Below are 12,838 nucleotides of genomic sequence, written 5' to 3' on the forward strand. Positions count from 1 at the left end.
GAGTAATAATCTGTAGAATAGAAGATTACTGAGACAAATCCAAATATTTTACATAATAAACTCACACGTCCTACTAAACGCAAGCATTTACTCTAAACCTGACTCCTGTGAGAAATGAATGTTGTGAGAGAATCATGCAGTATATTTCATATTAATCCATTTCCAAAACCTTTTGCTTTTGCAACAAAACACATATATCAAATTGTACTCATTATGTGTAACCTGTCTTAGCCTATTACCTTTATTATTTCCAGCGTAAATGTAAGATCTTAATGTGTTCTGGCTTTTCATTTTACCAAAAATATATTTGTTGTGTATCATGCCGGTGCCCTGCGTATACTCCTTCTGTTCTGTTCTGCTGTACCCCCACTAGGGGGCGATGTCTGTACCATCTGCTCTCTGCATGTCTCTGTGAGTTCAACATTTAAACATCTCTTTAGAGACACAAGATGAAGTATTTTTAAATGTAAATATTTGTGATTTTTTCCTAAAAATGTTAAAGCAATTAAAACATTGCCTTTTCTCTACCCGTGTACTCCATGATGTGATACTGTGCTGAAACACGAGCAGCTGACATGCACCTGTGCTGCCATGGAAACACCTGAGAGCTTCACATCTGGTTTAAATACATGTTTATTCTCTCCAAACAAAACAAAACAGAATTTAAAAGCACAATTAAACAGCTGTTACACACATAAATAATACATTCACACTTCAAAAAAAAAAATAGAGCAGTCCCTTCTGTTCCTAAAGCAAAAAAACAAGCTTTCGATGGAGGCAAATGTAACAAAGGCTGGAGTCCGTCCACCGCCCCTGAGAGCGGTGCGCTCATCCTGGGTAAACACTGATGCTGAAGGCTTGGAAATGCTTCTCAATATTAGGATTGAGAACAGCGGTAGCAGTTAGCAAGTCTAACAAGCGAATCCATCTGGAGATGCTTAGCATTCAGAGTGCTTTGTGTGTGTGTGTGTGTGTGTGTGTGTGTGTGTGTGTGTGTGTGTGTGTGTGTGTGTGTGTGTGTGTGTGTGTGTGTGTGTGTGTGTGTGTGTGTGTGTGTGTGTGTGTGTGTGTGTGTGTGTGTGTGTGTGTGTGTGTGTGTGTGTGTGTGTGTGTGTGTGTGTGTGTGTGTGTGTGTGTGTGTGTGTGTGTGTGTGTGCAGCAGGTGCGTTCTGTACAGCAGCTTCAGAAGCATAAGATGAGTGGATGGGCACATGTGCTCTGATTCCCTCTCCCTGTAACACTGTACACAAAACAAAACAATCGTATACATCATGATAACTGCAAAACAATAAATAAAAAGGCAAACATGACACTTTTGTTCAACGTGGTTCGGTAAAAGAAAAAACAGAAAGAAAGAAAGTAAGGAGATTGTGGTTGTGGTTGTGTGTGTGCTTCCGGAACAGGGCCTCAGGTAAACAGTCTCTCATATCTCCTGGTACGACGTTGTAGGGGCCAAGTAGTCGTCTTCGTTGCTCCTGCAAATGAGAAAAAGATTTACAACCGTTTATTTTCATCGGAAATTTTCCAGTGGAAACCGGTTTTAATATAGCTGCCCACACAGACGTGCTTCCCCCTTCCTGTCTTCGTCACCAGGTGAGCGTGTGAATAATGGATGAGGCTGATCGAGCGGCCGCGTCTAGGCTGACGGCTCATCTGGACAGAACAGAGCCTTTATGTGCAACGCAAACAAGTCTCTTTGGAGTAACATCATCAATTTAAATGAGTTTCGAAAACTAGTTACACAAATAAAAGCTGTCAAAGGAGCGTGGCTGCAGAGAAATGTTATTAATAAGGGGAAGAATTGGGGAAATCAATTTAGGACGGACTAGAGAGGCTTTACACAGTCGCTTTGAAGAGAGGACAGAGAACAGTAAAAGTAGGAGGCTCAAAGAAAGTTTCTACAGAGTGGGGGATTCTGTCGGACTGGAAAACATCCCAAAGGAGCACGATGATCAATCCTCAAAACTTTCCAAGAAACTCAGAAAAGCTAATTGGCCCCATACTGTCCAAAGTTATTGATTTCCTCCGAGGATGCAGTGGAAGGCAGAACTGAGATCTGTCCAACTCTGTGATAGTCAGCTGTTTAAAAAACACCTTTAAGCAAATTCTATGTTAGTCTCTCTGTCAGCAACAAGACTGTTAATCGTCTTTAGACTTTCGATACTAAACAAGATTCCGATTAATGACGTTTCTTTGTTCATGAACAAAACCAGCGAGGAGGAATTATTCCACTTCCTGGGCCTTTGTTTACAGCATTAATATATTTATGCAGAGCAACAGTTATTTGTTTGGCATCTGTTTCTTTAATCGCCCGTTTATCCTCGTAATCCTCTTTTAATTATCCTACATCATAATTTTGTACCATAAATAATGTTTCAAATGATGGCAAATTGCAGGATTGCAGAATATTGATTGAGATTGTGGAATAAGAATTTCAAAAAGTTACTGATCAAATGTAAGGTAATGTTTCAACCAGCTGGCTCCACATTACATTCCTGTCGGTGACTCTTGTGGTTCGTCTCGTCCTCAGGAGAAAGCCAGGCGGGCGTGCGGCTCTGTGTTTGCTCTGGGACTGAAACAACAAAGTGGTCCTCTGTTTGTCTAAAGGCCAACCTGACATGTGGCTGAAGTCTGACACTAAGCTGGTCCTAAAGCTCGGCTCGCTCCTCGGCTCGCAGGTAAACAAAACCCGCGTCTCCATGTTTGCTCGAGGCTCGTGGCTTCCTCAAACACGACACTGGTTTACAGTTACTGGCACGTCCTGGCAAAACTGAAGGAAATATGATTCCAGTCAGTGGCTCTGAAATAATGGAATACTTTGCTTACATATAGTATCACGTGGACCAATGACTGTTTATCACATGCTGCTTATTAAGATAGTCCTTTAAATTAGTTTAAATTGAGTTAGTGATATAATGCAGTCATGGGATGTTTTACTATATATTGATTGAGGGAATGCTTAAAAAAAAAGAATTCCAATATATCATATTAACCTATCGATAGAAAAAAAATGATTCAGTAAATTAAAGGGATATGATGAGGAATAAGGTGTTCAGTTGATTTAATCCAGAAAGAAAGTCTCTTCCCTATGTTCTTTAGGAAGCATTGTAGAGTGAAGCATTGTTTCAACCACCACATGGTTGGAACTATACAGGAACTATGTATAATGGACAGTTGATGCTGGTGCAGTGACCAGAAAGATCAGATAATGTCACTCTGAGGTGAACAGGATGAGCTTCTGCAGGAATTCATACTGAAAACACTCCAGAATGAGAGAAATATGTTAAAACTGTCAAGTGGAAAAACTGTGTGTGTGTGTGTGTGTGTTTATGTGTGTCAGCAGAGGGGTGTGACTCAGTCCTGACTAAACTGATAATAGCACCCAAGCCTGTGTCTCTATGAATGGGTATCTGCCAAGCATCCATTACTACCTCGCGACCAGGCAGATGTGAAAGCGTTCCCTGTCTCAGCACAGTGTCAGGAGGACGGAGACGGACCTGATTCCACAAGATCTGCTGCTTGAAAACCTGAGTGTTGCATAAAGAGGCATCTGACTAGCACATCTGATCTGGAGAGAGCCTCGGCTGCGATCTCGGATCTGCCCTCTGTGAAAACATTTTGCCTGCTTTGTTTGCATTTCCTGTTGACCAGGACCTGGGAGTCTGGGCTTCATTTCCTACAAGGATCTGAAGCCTGAAGCTGTGTTTCAAGGAGCCTTTGCAGGAACTCTGAGCTTTTCCACAGCAAGGACAAGGGTCTAAATCATAGTTCGGGGAAATCCTTTGACCCCCAAGAAAGACCCTGCTCCAGGGGGAGTACAGGAAGCTTTGGGGTGGGGCTTGTATCGCTGAGCCTGGTTGGTTGAGTACTCCAACGTTTTATTTCAAGTGGTCAACCTTCGCAATACATTATAAAAACGTGTCTTAAAGCTTTTTCTGGTGTTTTGATGTGTTCTTCTCCCTTCTGATCAACATTTGAGGATTTTGGTTCCATGGTGAGTCCATGAGATGTGATCAATTGCTTTTGGGGAAAGGGGCTGTGACCAACACCACAGATCTTCCTACACCGTACAAATGTTTTCTGTCTCCTAAACCCTGTAAACACTCTCAGTTTGGAAGACAGAACAAATTCCTCTGTGATAAGCAGCAAACCAGGAAAGAGCTGCAGACAGGTTTACTTATTTATGTGAGGCTAAAGTCAACCACACCAGTTTACAGTTTGCTCACATCCACACACAGACCAGATGAAGCAGATACTAGCAGTGGTCTGGGGGTTTTCGTGGCCTCACCTTACTTCCTCTTCTTTCAGCCTCCGCGCCGCCTGCTTTGACTGTTTTATTTGCAAGTCCAGTCTGTGTAAGAAGTCTTTGGCTGACAGCTCCTCTGGCTGGGTGGGTTTGGAGTTCTCCGATGGCGGGGACGGAGGCGGCGAGGGTCCCTCAATATCCGGCGTAATGCAGGGCGAGTCCGCCTCCTGGCACGCCGTCTCACCGTCCCCGTCGGGCGACTCCAGAGAGAGTCCGTTAAATGTGTAGCGCTTCTCGGACACCACAGGGATGTTGAGGTTGTTCCTCAAGAAGATGCAGTCGTTGCTGAACAGCTTGTTGGCTCTCTTGACCTGCTCCATCTGGCAGATCAGGGTGACATTGAAAAAGATTGTGTTAGAAATGGCTTCTGTGGCTCTAACACCATGATCAGCATCGTTTCCTGTTTTTGTCCTGTGCCTCATCAAGGGAAAACATTAGTATGAAACCACTCTCACCGGCTTTATACACACAGCTTATGCTGCTAATAGAGAGTCAGTCAGTTGTTGACCCATTTAGAAGTGACGTGTGCGGTTTATATGATGCAATCAGTTCAAAGACATGTTTTTAAATAAAATGGTGACTCACTGAGACACTTGAAGAGAAGGCAGGGAAGATGAAATGCATTATGAGAACTGTTGTTTGTTTTTAAAGGAGCATCTCCAGTGCCTGTAAAGCACTTTGTTTTGAAAGCTGTGATACAAAAATCAATGAAGATGTTCCAATACCAGCAAGTTAAGTTCCTCCGATTCTTAGCGAGTATGCAAATCTATCTACCATTCAGATACCAGGTCTTCACAGTGTATTAGTTTCACCCAGATTAAAATGCTATTTACTTTTCCCATATGGCACTTTCTTCTTCACTGCTACAAATCAGCAATTGCACTGGGCCTCTTGGTACTGATTTAAGAGCAGCGAAGAAGAACTGTTCTGTAGGTAAGTGAAATTCAGTTTCAAGGGGAAGCACAAATGTTGCCATAACAACAGGCCTTGCATCAATGACATCATCACTTCCATACAGGCAGGGTTGGTATTCAAACAGATGGTTAAATGTGCATACTTTATTTTCTTAAATGCACCGGTATCAGATTGGTTCAGTCCAGACGTGGGAATGGCAAAGGGACAAATAGAATTGTAACATCTCTGGTTAGAATGCATTCAGTTGACATAAGACTGAGACAGTGAACCTGGGGCTACTGGACCAACTGGAGGTTTGAGAAAGTTGCATTTACTTTAGAAACAAAAGCAAAACCAAGAAGTCGAAACTGAGCACCTGCTCCCTCCAACCAGAGGAAGAGGATTCTCGAAAACAGCAGAAACACCCTGAGGCCTCATGGGGTGAAACAAGCTACTTGTGGCCTCTGGTTCACTTTGGGACAAGGTCTAAGTTTGAGGAAGGGAATCGAACCCCCTGATGTGATGGTACACCACTGTACACAGAGCTACCTAGTACTTCTCTTATATTGAGTCTCTTGTTTACAGGCTATTCTATTCTATTAAGTACTTTACTGTGTGCTGTAGTACTTTGATGTGGATCATTTACTTAGTGAGTATGTACAGTTGTCTACCCACCCACAATAATAAAGTGATGCCAGTGGATACAGTATCTTGTCCAGGTGAGGTGTCCTGTCCTCGCAGTACCTGTGTGTAGTACCTGTGTGTAGTACCTGGGTGCAGTACCTTTGTGTAGTACCTGTGTGTAGTACCTTTGTGCAGTACCTGTGTGTAGTACCTGTGTGTAGTACCTTTGTGCAGTACCTGTGTGTAGTATCTTACCGTGACACCGTACTTCAGCGCGATGCCCTGCAGAGTGTCGCTGTGTGAAACCCGATGCTCGATGTACTTCTCCCCCAGGGAGGACGTGACGCTGGCGGTGCTGCCGTAGGACCGGATCTTGGTCCGGGCCAGGCTCTGGGACAGCTCGCTCTCGGACTCGGAGCCGGACCTGGAGCGGGGGAAGATGGGCTGACCGAACCGGCCTCCTCCTCCTCCACCTCCTCCTCCTCCATCCCGCATCGGCAGGACGGGAGAGAACTCCGCCATCTTCTCTCGGGTCGATGAAGCGGGCCCCGTGGCCTCCGGCTGGTTCCGAGGCTCCGGTGGCGTCGCTGCGGGGACGTGGGTCTCCGGGTCAGGCGGCAGCGAGGCTCCAGGGCCCGGTCACGTTCCCCGTGTCGGCCCCGGGGAGCAGAGGCATGTTTCAGGGGGAGAATCTCCTCAAGAGCCGCTGTGCTCACAGATCCGCTGTGATGACGTCATAACGTACCGAGCGTCAGGAAGAACAGGGATAAAGCTTCCGGTTGCACTTTCAAAATAATTTAAAAACCATATATCTTCATTACTTTAACAAGATTTTGTATCTATAATATATGTTATTGATAATTATATGATAATAATAATAATTTTAATTTACTAGCAGGTCCTTGGAGTAGGCTTCTATACAATGAAAGTCAGTGGTAGACACATTTTCTTTAAAGTAATTTGTGGATTAACTAATAGAAAAGACTATATGTATATGCATTAATAATAATTGTAATTATTATGATTAGTAGGAGAAGTAGTCAAAGTATTTGTATTGTTGTTAATAGTAGTACAACTACTAATTTTGTGCTTGATGAATCCATCTTCCTATTCTTCTTATCATTATTACTTGTAGTAGTAGTAACAGCTGTAGTCGTAGAAAAACAAAAATAAGTAGTGGTAGTGATATTATTATAAATAATAATGCCAAAATTTGTTCGAGGTAAATTCAGAGGTATTCAGAATAAAGTGGAATAACTAAAACTTTCTTCAACCAAACTTCTCAAACAGGAAGTGGCCAACATATTCACTTGATTAAAAAGTCGCTAGTACAACAACATGTGTAATTCTAGCAGAAAATAAGAAAGGGGGCGTATAAGAATCTATATTACAATTTTTGCTGATAAATAAATAGAGATGCTACACACAGTCACAATATACACTCACTGCAATGGGAACTTAAAGTAACAGCTGTAATATTAGACTTCTTAATCTTAAGGCCTCATCTTGAAGAGGAGTTTTAAGTTACGGCCTCCCAGGTAGACACATTTGTTTGGCTCAACAATGGCCCAAATGCAGTTGACCAGAAAAATAACTCAGCCCATTTCAACCCACCTTAAATGTTGCCCTCACAACCGTAGTTAGGATTTATAGATTTAATAAAGTGTATTTTACTAAATAAATAGATTTTTTTTGATTTGATTGAGGTTTTTAGATCAAAGATTGGGTTGGTTATCAACTCACTTTTTTGTGTTACAGTTAATGAAGTAGGGCGTTTCACATCATGTGGAAACATTCAGCAGGTCTCTGTGACCACTGACCGCTGCATGTGACATCTGGAGCCGATGCTGTTGGAAGCAGGAGGAACCTGCTCAACAGTCCCATGACCGACCAGGCAGGAAAACAACACGCTTTGGAAAGCTATGTAAACAGACAGATGTGTCCCAAGCTGGGATATCAGTGTCATAAAGTCTGACAAATGAGGAAGAGACTGGTTATTCATTGAATAGAATTCCCTAAAGTTATTTTGACATTAGTGTTAATCACCTTTTAAGAACAGGAATAATCAAACAGAGGTGATGCAGTCAAAGTAAAAAATATGTTATTTTCTCTCACTCTATCTGCAGTGTTTATATTCCTCACTTGAAAATGACCCTTTAACCCACACGATAGGACTAAACACTGCTAAAAACACTTACTGTAGTTGTACTTCCAGTGTATAGTGTGATAAATGGCACTGATGATATCAAACATATATAACTTGTTCTAATTCACGTGTATACAAAGTCTCCCTTATCTCCTGTTCCCTCTGCTGGGATGGAAACCTGTGTATCTTCAGTCCTTATCAGATCTGGACATGTACATGGAGTTCAGTAAACTGAGGAGCCACAGGTCAGTTAATCATCAACAGACGGATAAATGGAAGACCGTTAATGAAAACCAAGATAAATCCCAGTTAAATAACCAAGTTATATGATAGCGATGCATGAACTCGCTGTGAGGGATCATGGATTCATTACTGGATGGTAGTCAGTGGAAATCTATAATGCCTCCTGTCTCTGTCATCTGCGCTCTTGGTATCATTCATTATTATGATTATTCAGAACCCAGAGTGGCGCTGAATTCACCAAAGTTTTATACATGCATTCTAATTTAATAGCATTGCTGGTGAAAAGCATTGACTAACTAATAGGAAGACAAAAGCTGCAGGTGCGACTCGAGGTTGCCCGGGTCCTACCTCCATGAAATCTAATATGCTGAGGGACAAACACTGGGAGAGCGACGAATGGATTCAGGATCTGTGAATGATTAATTTATTCAATTAGTCCCTGTTGGTTAGAGATGATGCTGTGGTAATCTCACTGCCGGGCATTTTCAGATGGAAATTCAGTTATTAAACGTACGAATCAGAACAAAGACCAGGAGGACAGAGCCGGTGCATTAATTATAAATGATGTTCTCAATGTGAGATGACACCTTTTTTAGATTGAACTGCAAATCAGCTCGGTGCTCATGTCGCATCAGATACTCGTCTTTGGGCAGGTCTGCTACAGTTCGGAGAGGGAAGTGAGTAGAATCGTTTTCATGTTTAAAATTATGCAATTTTCCTCCATTGTTTCAAAATTCATATCTACAGTGGCAGACGAACCACAGTGGAAATCAGATTACTTCACTCACAACACCCCTATCTTCTCATCTGCTGTAGGAAAAACACACAAAGGAAATCATGGCTATAGATGAAGGGAGTGAGGAGAAGCAACAACACCATGAGTCATGTGTCACAACATCACCATGACAACACGCTCTGGAGCCGCCTCTTGATCTGGGTAAGCCTGGAAAGACTTGTACATCGAGAAACTGATATATTTATTTATCGTAGAAGGGAAACAAATAACATTTAATCAATTAAAGTTGAGGTTTAAGGTTAAACCCTATGAGAAAAACTGTGATTTGTGAATATGGGCTATACAAATAAAATTTGATTGATTGATTGATTGAGGGACTTTCAAAGTGTTACACTGCTGTTTATCGACCACAACTTTAGGGTCAGGAGGAGGAGCGGGTCGCCCACTAACCGGAAGGTTGGCAGTTTGATCCCAGGGCCAAAGTTTCCTGGGGCAAAATACTGAACAACAGATTGCCCCTGATGTGTGTGAGTGATGAGTGATAGAGAGAGTGCACACAGATGCACTGTATGAATGTGTGTGTGAGTGGGTGAATAATAAAACTGTACAGTAAAGAGCTGCGAGTTGTCATCACAACTACAAATAAATACAGTAACAATACAGACTGTTTTCCCTTTTACAATAAATAGGATTCATGCAGCTACATGAAGTTAATGGTTTGAGATGATGGGGACGTCTACAGGATCATTTTTACTATTACCACTATAATATATCAGTGAGTTATGTCTGACCCCTGTCGGACATTTTAAATATTGCACATGTGCCATGGTATTATGTTTAACCACCAGATGGCGCCAGGTGATCAACACATACATTTAAAAAGTTAAATGATATTGTTTACCACAATTTAAGAAAAGTTTAACATGTGTTCAGTGTTTATCTACAATGTTATTCACATGACAAACTTTAGAAGAACGGGAGCTTCTTTGTTTCACCTGGTTTGACAGAGTCTTTATTCAGGAGGGTTGTTCATCCACAAATATTTATTTGTGTAAAACAGTTTGTTGAAGGGAACCATTTCTTTATGTCACGGAAATTCACGGTAAGGATTCTCTCACGTTAAACTTTTTATTAGAATCCAGAGCCAGCCACCGTTTTATAGCGCTGCTAATAATCCTTTTTCCACTCGCACTGGGACGTTCACTTGGCTCAATGTGTTTGACGTTATGAAGCCGAGGCAACTTGCTATTTTTAACCCAAATGGAGGGAAATTAATAAAACAGTGTCACTTTAGCTGCCTGGTAATGGAGATGGATGTAATTCCTGTGAAAGCTGACATTTAGAACAAAATGTCCACGGCCTCTTATTAAATCATACAATTACTCATTTCTTAAATTGCACCCTCAACTCCTTTTCAACTCTAACTCTCTTTTTGAAGGCTTTTCTTTTGAAGTGTCTGATGTTGCTTGTACAATTCATCAAGATGCCTTTGATTTGAAGCACTTTGAAATGTGTTATACAAATAAACGTGCCTTGCCTTCCTAATAATCACACACTTAGACAAACAGTGGCAAGGCTTCAGGGTTGGAGGGATCAGATGTTGCACATTTCTTCTCAGGGTCCACAGCTTGCAGTCAGGACGATTACATAACCCAGTCAGGTATGAGTTAGTGTTTGAAGGACACATCACTGGTCTGCCAACATGTCGGCTCTCACCTTGAGGCTTTTCAGCAACGGAAAGAACAAAAAAATCAATAAACATGTTTTTAAATCTGGTTTTATTTGTATCCTGCTGCCTGAATCATGAGTTCTGGTTCAGTTTGTGACCTACTTTCCTCTCAAATACACACGGTGTGTAGCTCTGTGTTTTCTGTAGTGATTGACTCACACCCTTGGCTGCTTGTGAATAAAGAACAGAACAAGTGTCCTTCCTCCGTCTCTCCTCTACCTTATCTACACGCTTTTGTTTACCACATGCATGAGGTCATGAGAGAGGCTCAGACTGCAGAGAGCTGTGTTCAGGGCTGAGTCACCGATCACCTGCAGGACCCTGCAGAACAAAGCTTGTGTGTGTGGAAGGTGTCAGATGACAGAGGATGAGAATCAAGGGAGGGGCAGAATGTGTCAGCACTGACACGAGTTCATATCTGTGCAACATCTGCTTCTCTTTCCATCACTCTGCAGTTCACGTGGAGGCGAGTCGGTGCTGGAGTCTGGCCAGTGAAGCCTGCCGGCTCCACCTCTTCACCCATAACTAGATTCATATCATTTATAATCAGACTGACCAACATGTATCCATTACATGTAATGAATACAAATTAACTTTATTTATATAGCATAGAGTTAAGAAATCTACTATAAGACTCAATGATAAAAGTCAATCAATCATCGATGCAAAGGAACAAGAAAGAAGGAAAAACAGAACTATTTGAAATAGTTGTAAAATGGGGCTTAAGGATACGATTGTCAAATTGTTTTATTGTGAGATAACTTTAAAATTTAAATAAGCTCAGACCACAAGCACATTAAAAGCACATGTATTAAACCAGAATGACACTTTTAAAACCACATTTAAATTCACAAGAACCTGATCATTGAATTTCACACACAAATATCATTCCCCTAAATATGCCTGATATTTTTTTCATATGATCAATGAATGAGAAATCTGAGATATCAGCTAAAAGGCAGAACAAATCACCAAAGAAAGTGAAACAAATTCCTGCATCTTCCCCAAAGTGGTAATCTGTCATTTTCTCATCCTGTTAACTGACAGACAGACAAAACCAGAACATGACCTCTTCGACACAAAGAACTTTTCAAGAACAAAGTTATAAACTGCTTTACTCGACAAAATGATAAAACTATTAAAAACGTCTGAATCAAAAGATGCCAAATATAAAAAACAATTAAATAAAAAGGTGAAGGCAGCCTTTGTTTAAAAGTCTGTTATAAAGAGAGCTCAGACCATAAGCCCATTAAATGCAGATTCTAAAAACTAGGATTTTAGGAGTGATTTAATAAAAGATGATGAGTCAGCCGCATGATCCCTGTTACTGAGATCTTTGTAATCGTCTGTTTTTGTTTTACTTTGGTTTTTGATGTTAAATAGTCTCAGTTTTGTAAGAACCTCAGTTGACGTAATTTGTGAGCTGAGGTTTTGAAATATATGAAAATCTCCTTCAAGGTTTTATCTTCAAGAGATTTCTCCTTTTACTTCAAACCGCACACATCATCATCATCATGTACATCAACCTCAAATACAGACTCGGACTCCAGGAGCTGTGTGTTTCCGTCTATTTCCTCCACATGCAGAGGAGTGAGTGGTGTTTATTAATAGTCCTGGTTTGAGGGAACAGTTACTGTACTTACATAAGCGCACAACTGTGTAGCCCACCGTGCCAGGTTTGGACTTTCTCTTTGAATCGAATCCTTCTGGTTAGTTTTTATCAGTCAGGACACAAACCTGCTGTTCTGGTTCTCTGGATCCTCTCAGAGTGGAAACACTGGAGTCACACCCCGGCTTCTCTCTGACAGCAGCTCACCACAGCTCCTCTGGCACAGGAAGCTCAGAGAGCGATGGAGTCATACTCATTACATCATCTCTCAGGCATGTGCAAACAGTCTCCAGAAACTGGATCTGATTAAAGGCTGCGTATACGTACACCAGCTCGAGGGCCTCCCAAACCAACATGTCCGTCTGGAGGTCATTAAAAACACTGTCGCAGCTTAAGATCTGACCTCAGCCTGTTGTCAATCTGGTCCTCAGTAGTAACACACTGATTTAGACTGTTGTTTTTTTACTTATAGCAGCACGGCCCTATGGATGGATCCTGACTGAAATATCTGCTGCAGACTTTCACGTTCCCCAGAGGAAGAACACTGACAT

General features: G+C 41.7%; 1 protein-coding gene across 1 annotated transcript; it reads right to left on the reverse strand.

The window, feature by feature from the left end:
* Positions 1–1,128: 1,128 nt before the first annotated feature.
* lysmd2 (LysM, putative peptidoglycan-binding, domain containing 2) lies at positions 1,129–6,563 on the reverse strand. Its single transcript, XM_061068185.1, has 3 exons — positions 6,080–6,563; positions 4,289–4,626; positions 1,129–1,475 (listed from the first exon to the last, which is right to left on the reverse strand). Exons 1-3 carry the CDS (start codon positions 6,344–6,346, stop codon positions 1,424–1,426), a joined length of 657 nt encoding a protein of 218 aa, XP_060924168.1. The 5' UTR covers positions 6,347–6,563; the 3' UTR covers positions 1,129–1,423.
* Positions 6,564–12,838: the final 6,275 nt, after the last annotated feature.

This window comes from Limanda limanda, chromosome 3, assembly GCF_963576545.1.
Source record: "Limanda limanda chromosome 3, fLimLim1.1, whole genome shotgun sequence".
NCBI classification, from domain to species: Eukaryota; Metazoa; Chordata; class Actinopteri; order Pleuronectiformes; family Pleuronectidae; genus Limanda; species Limanda limanda.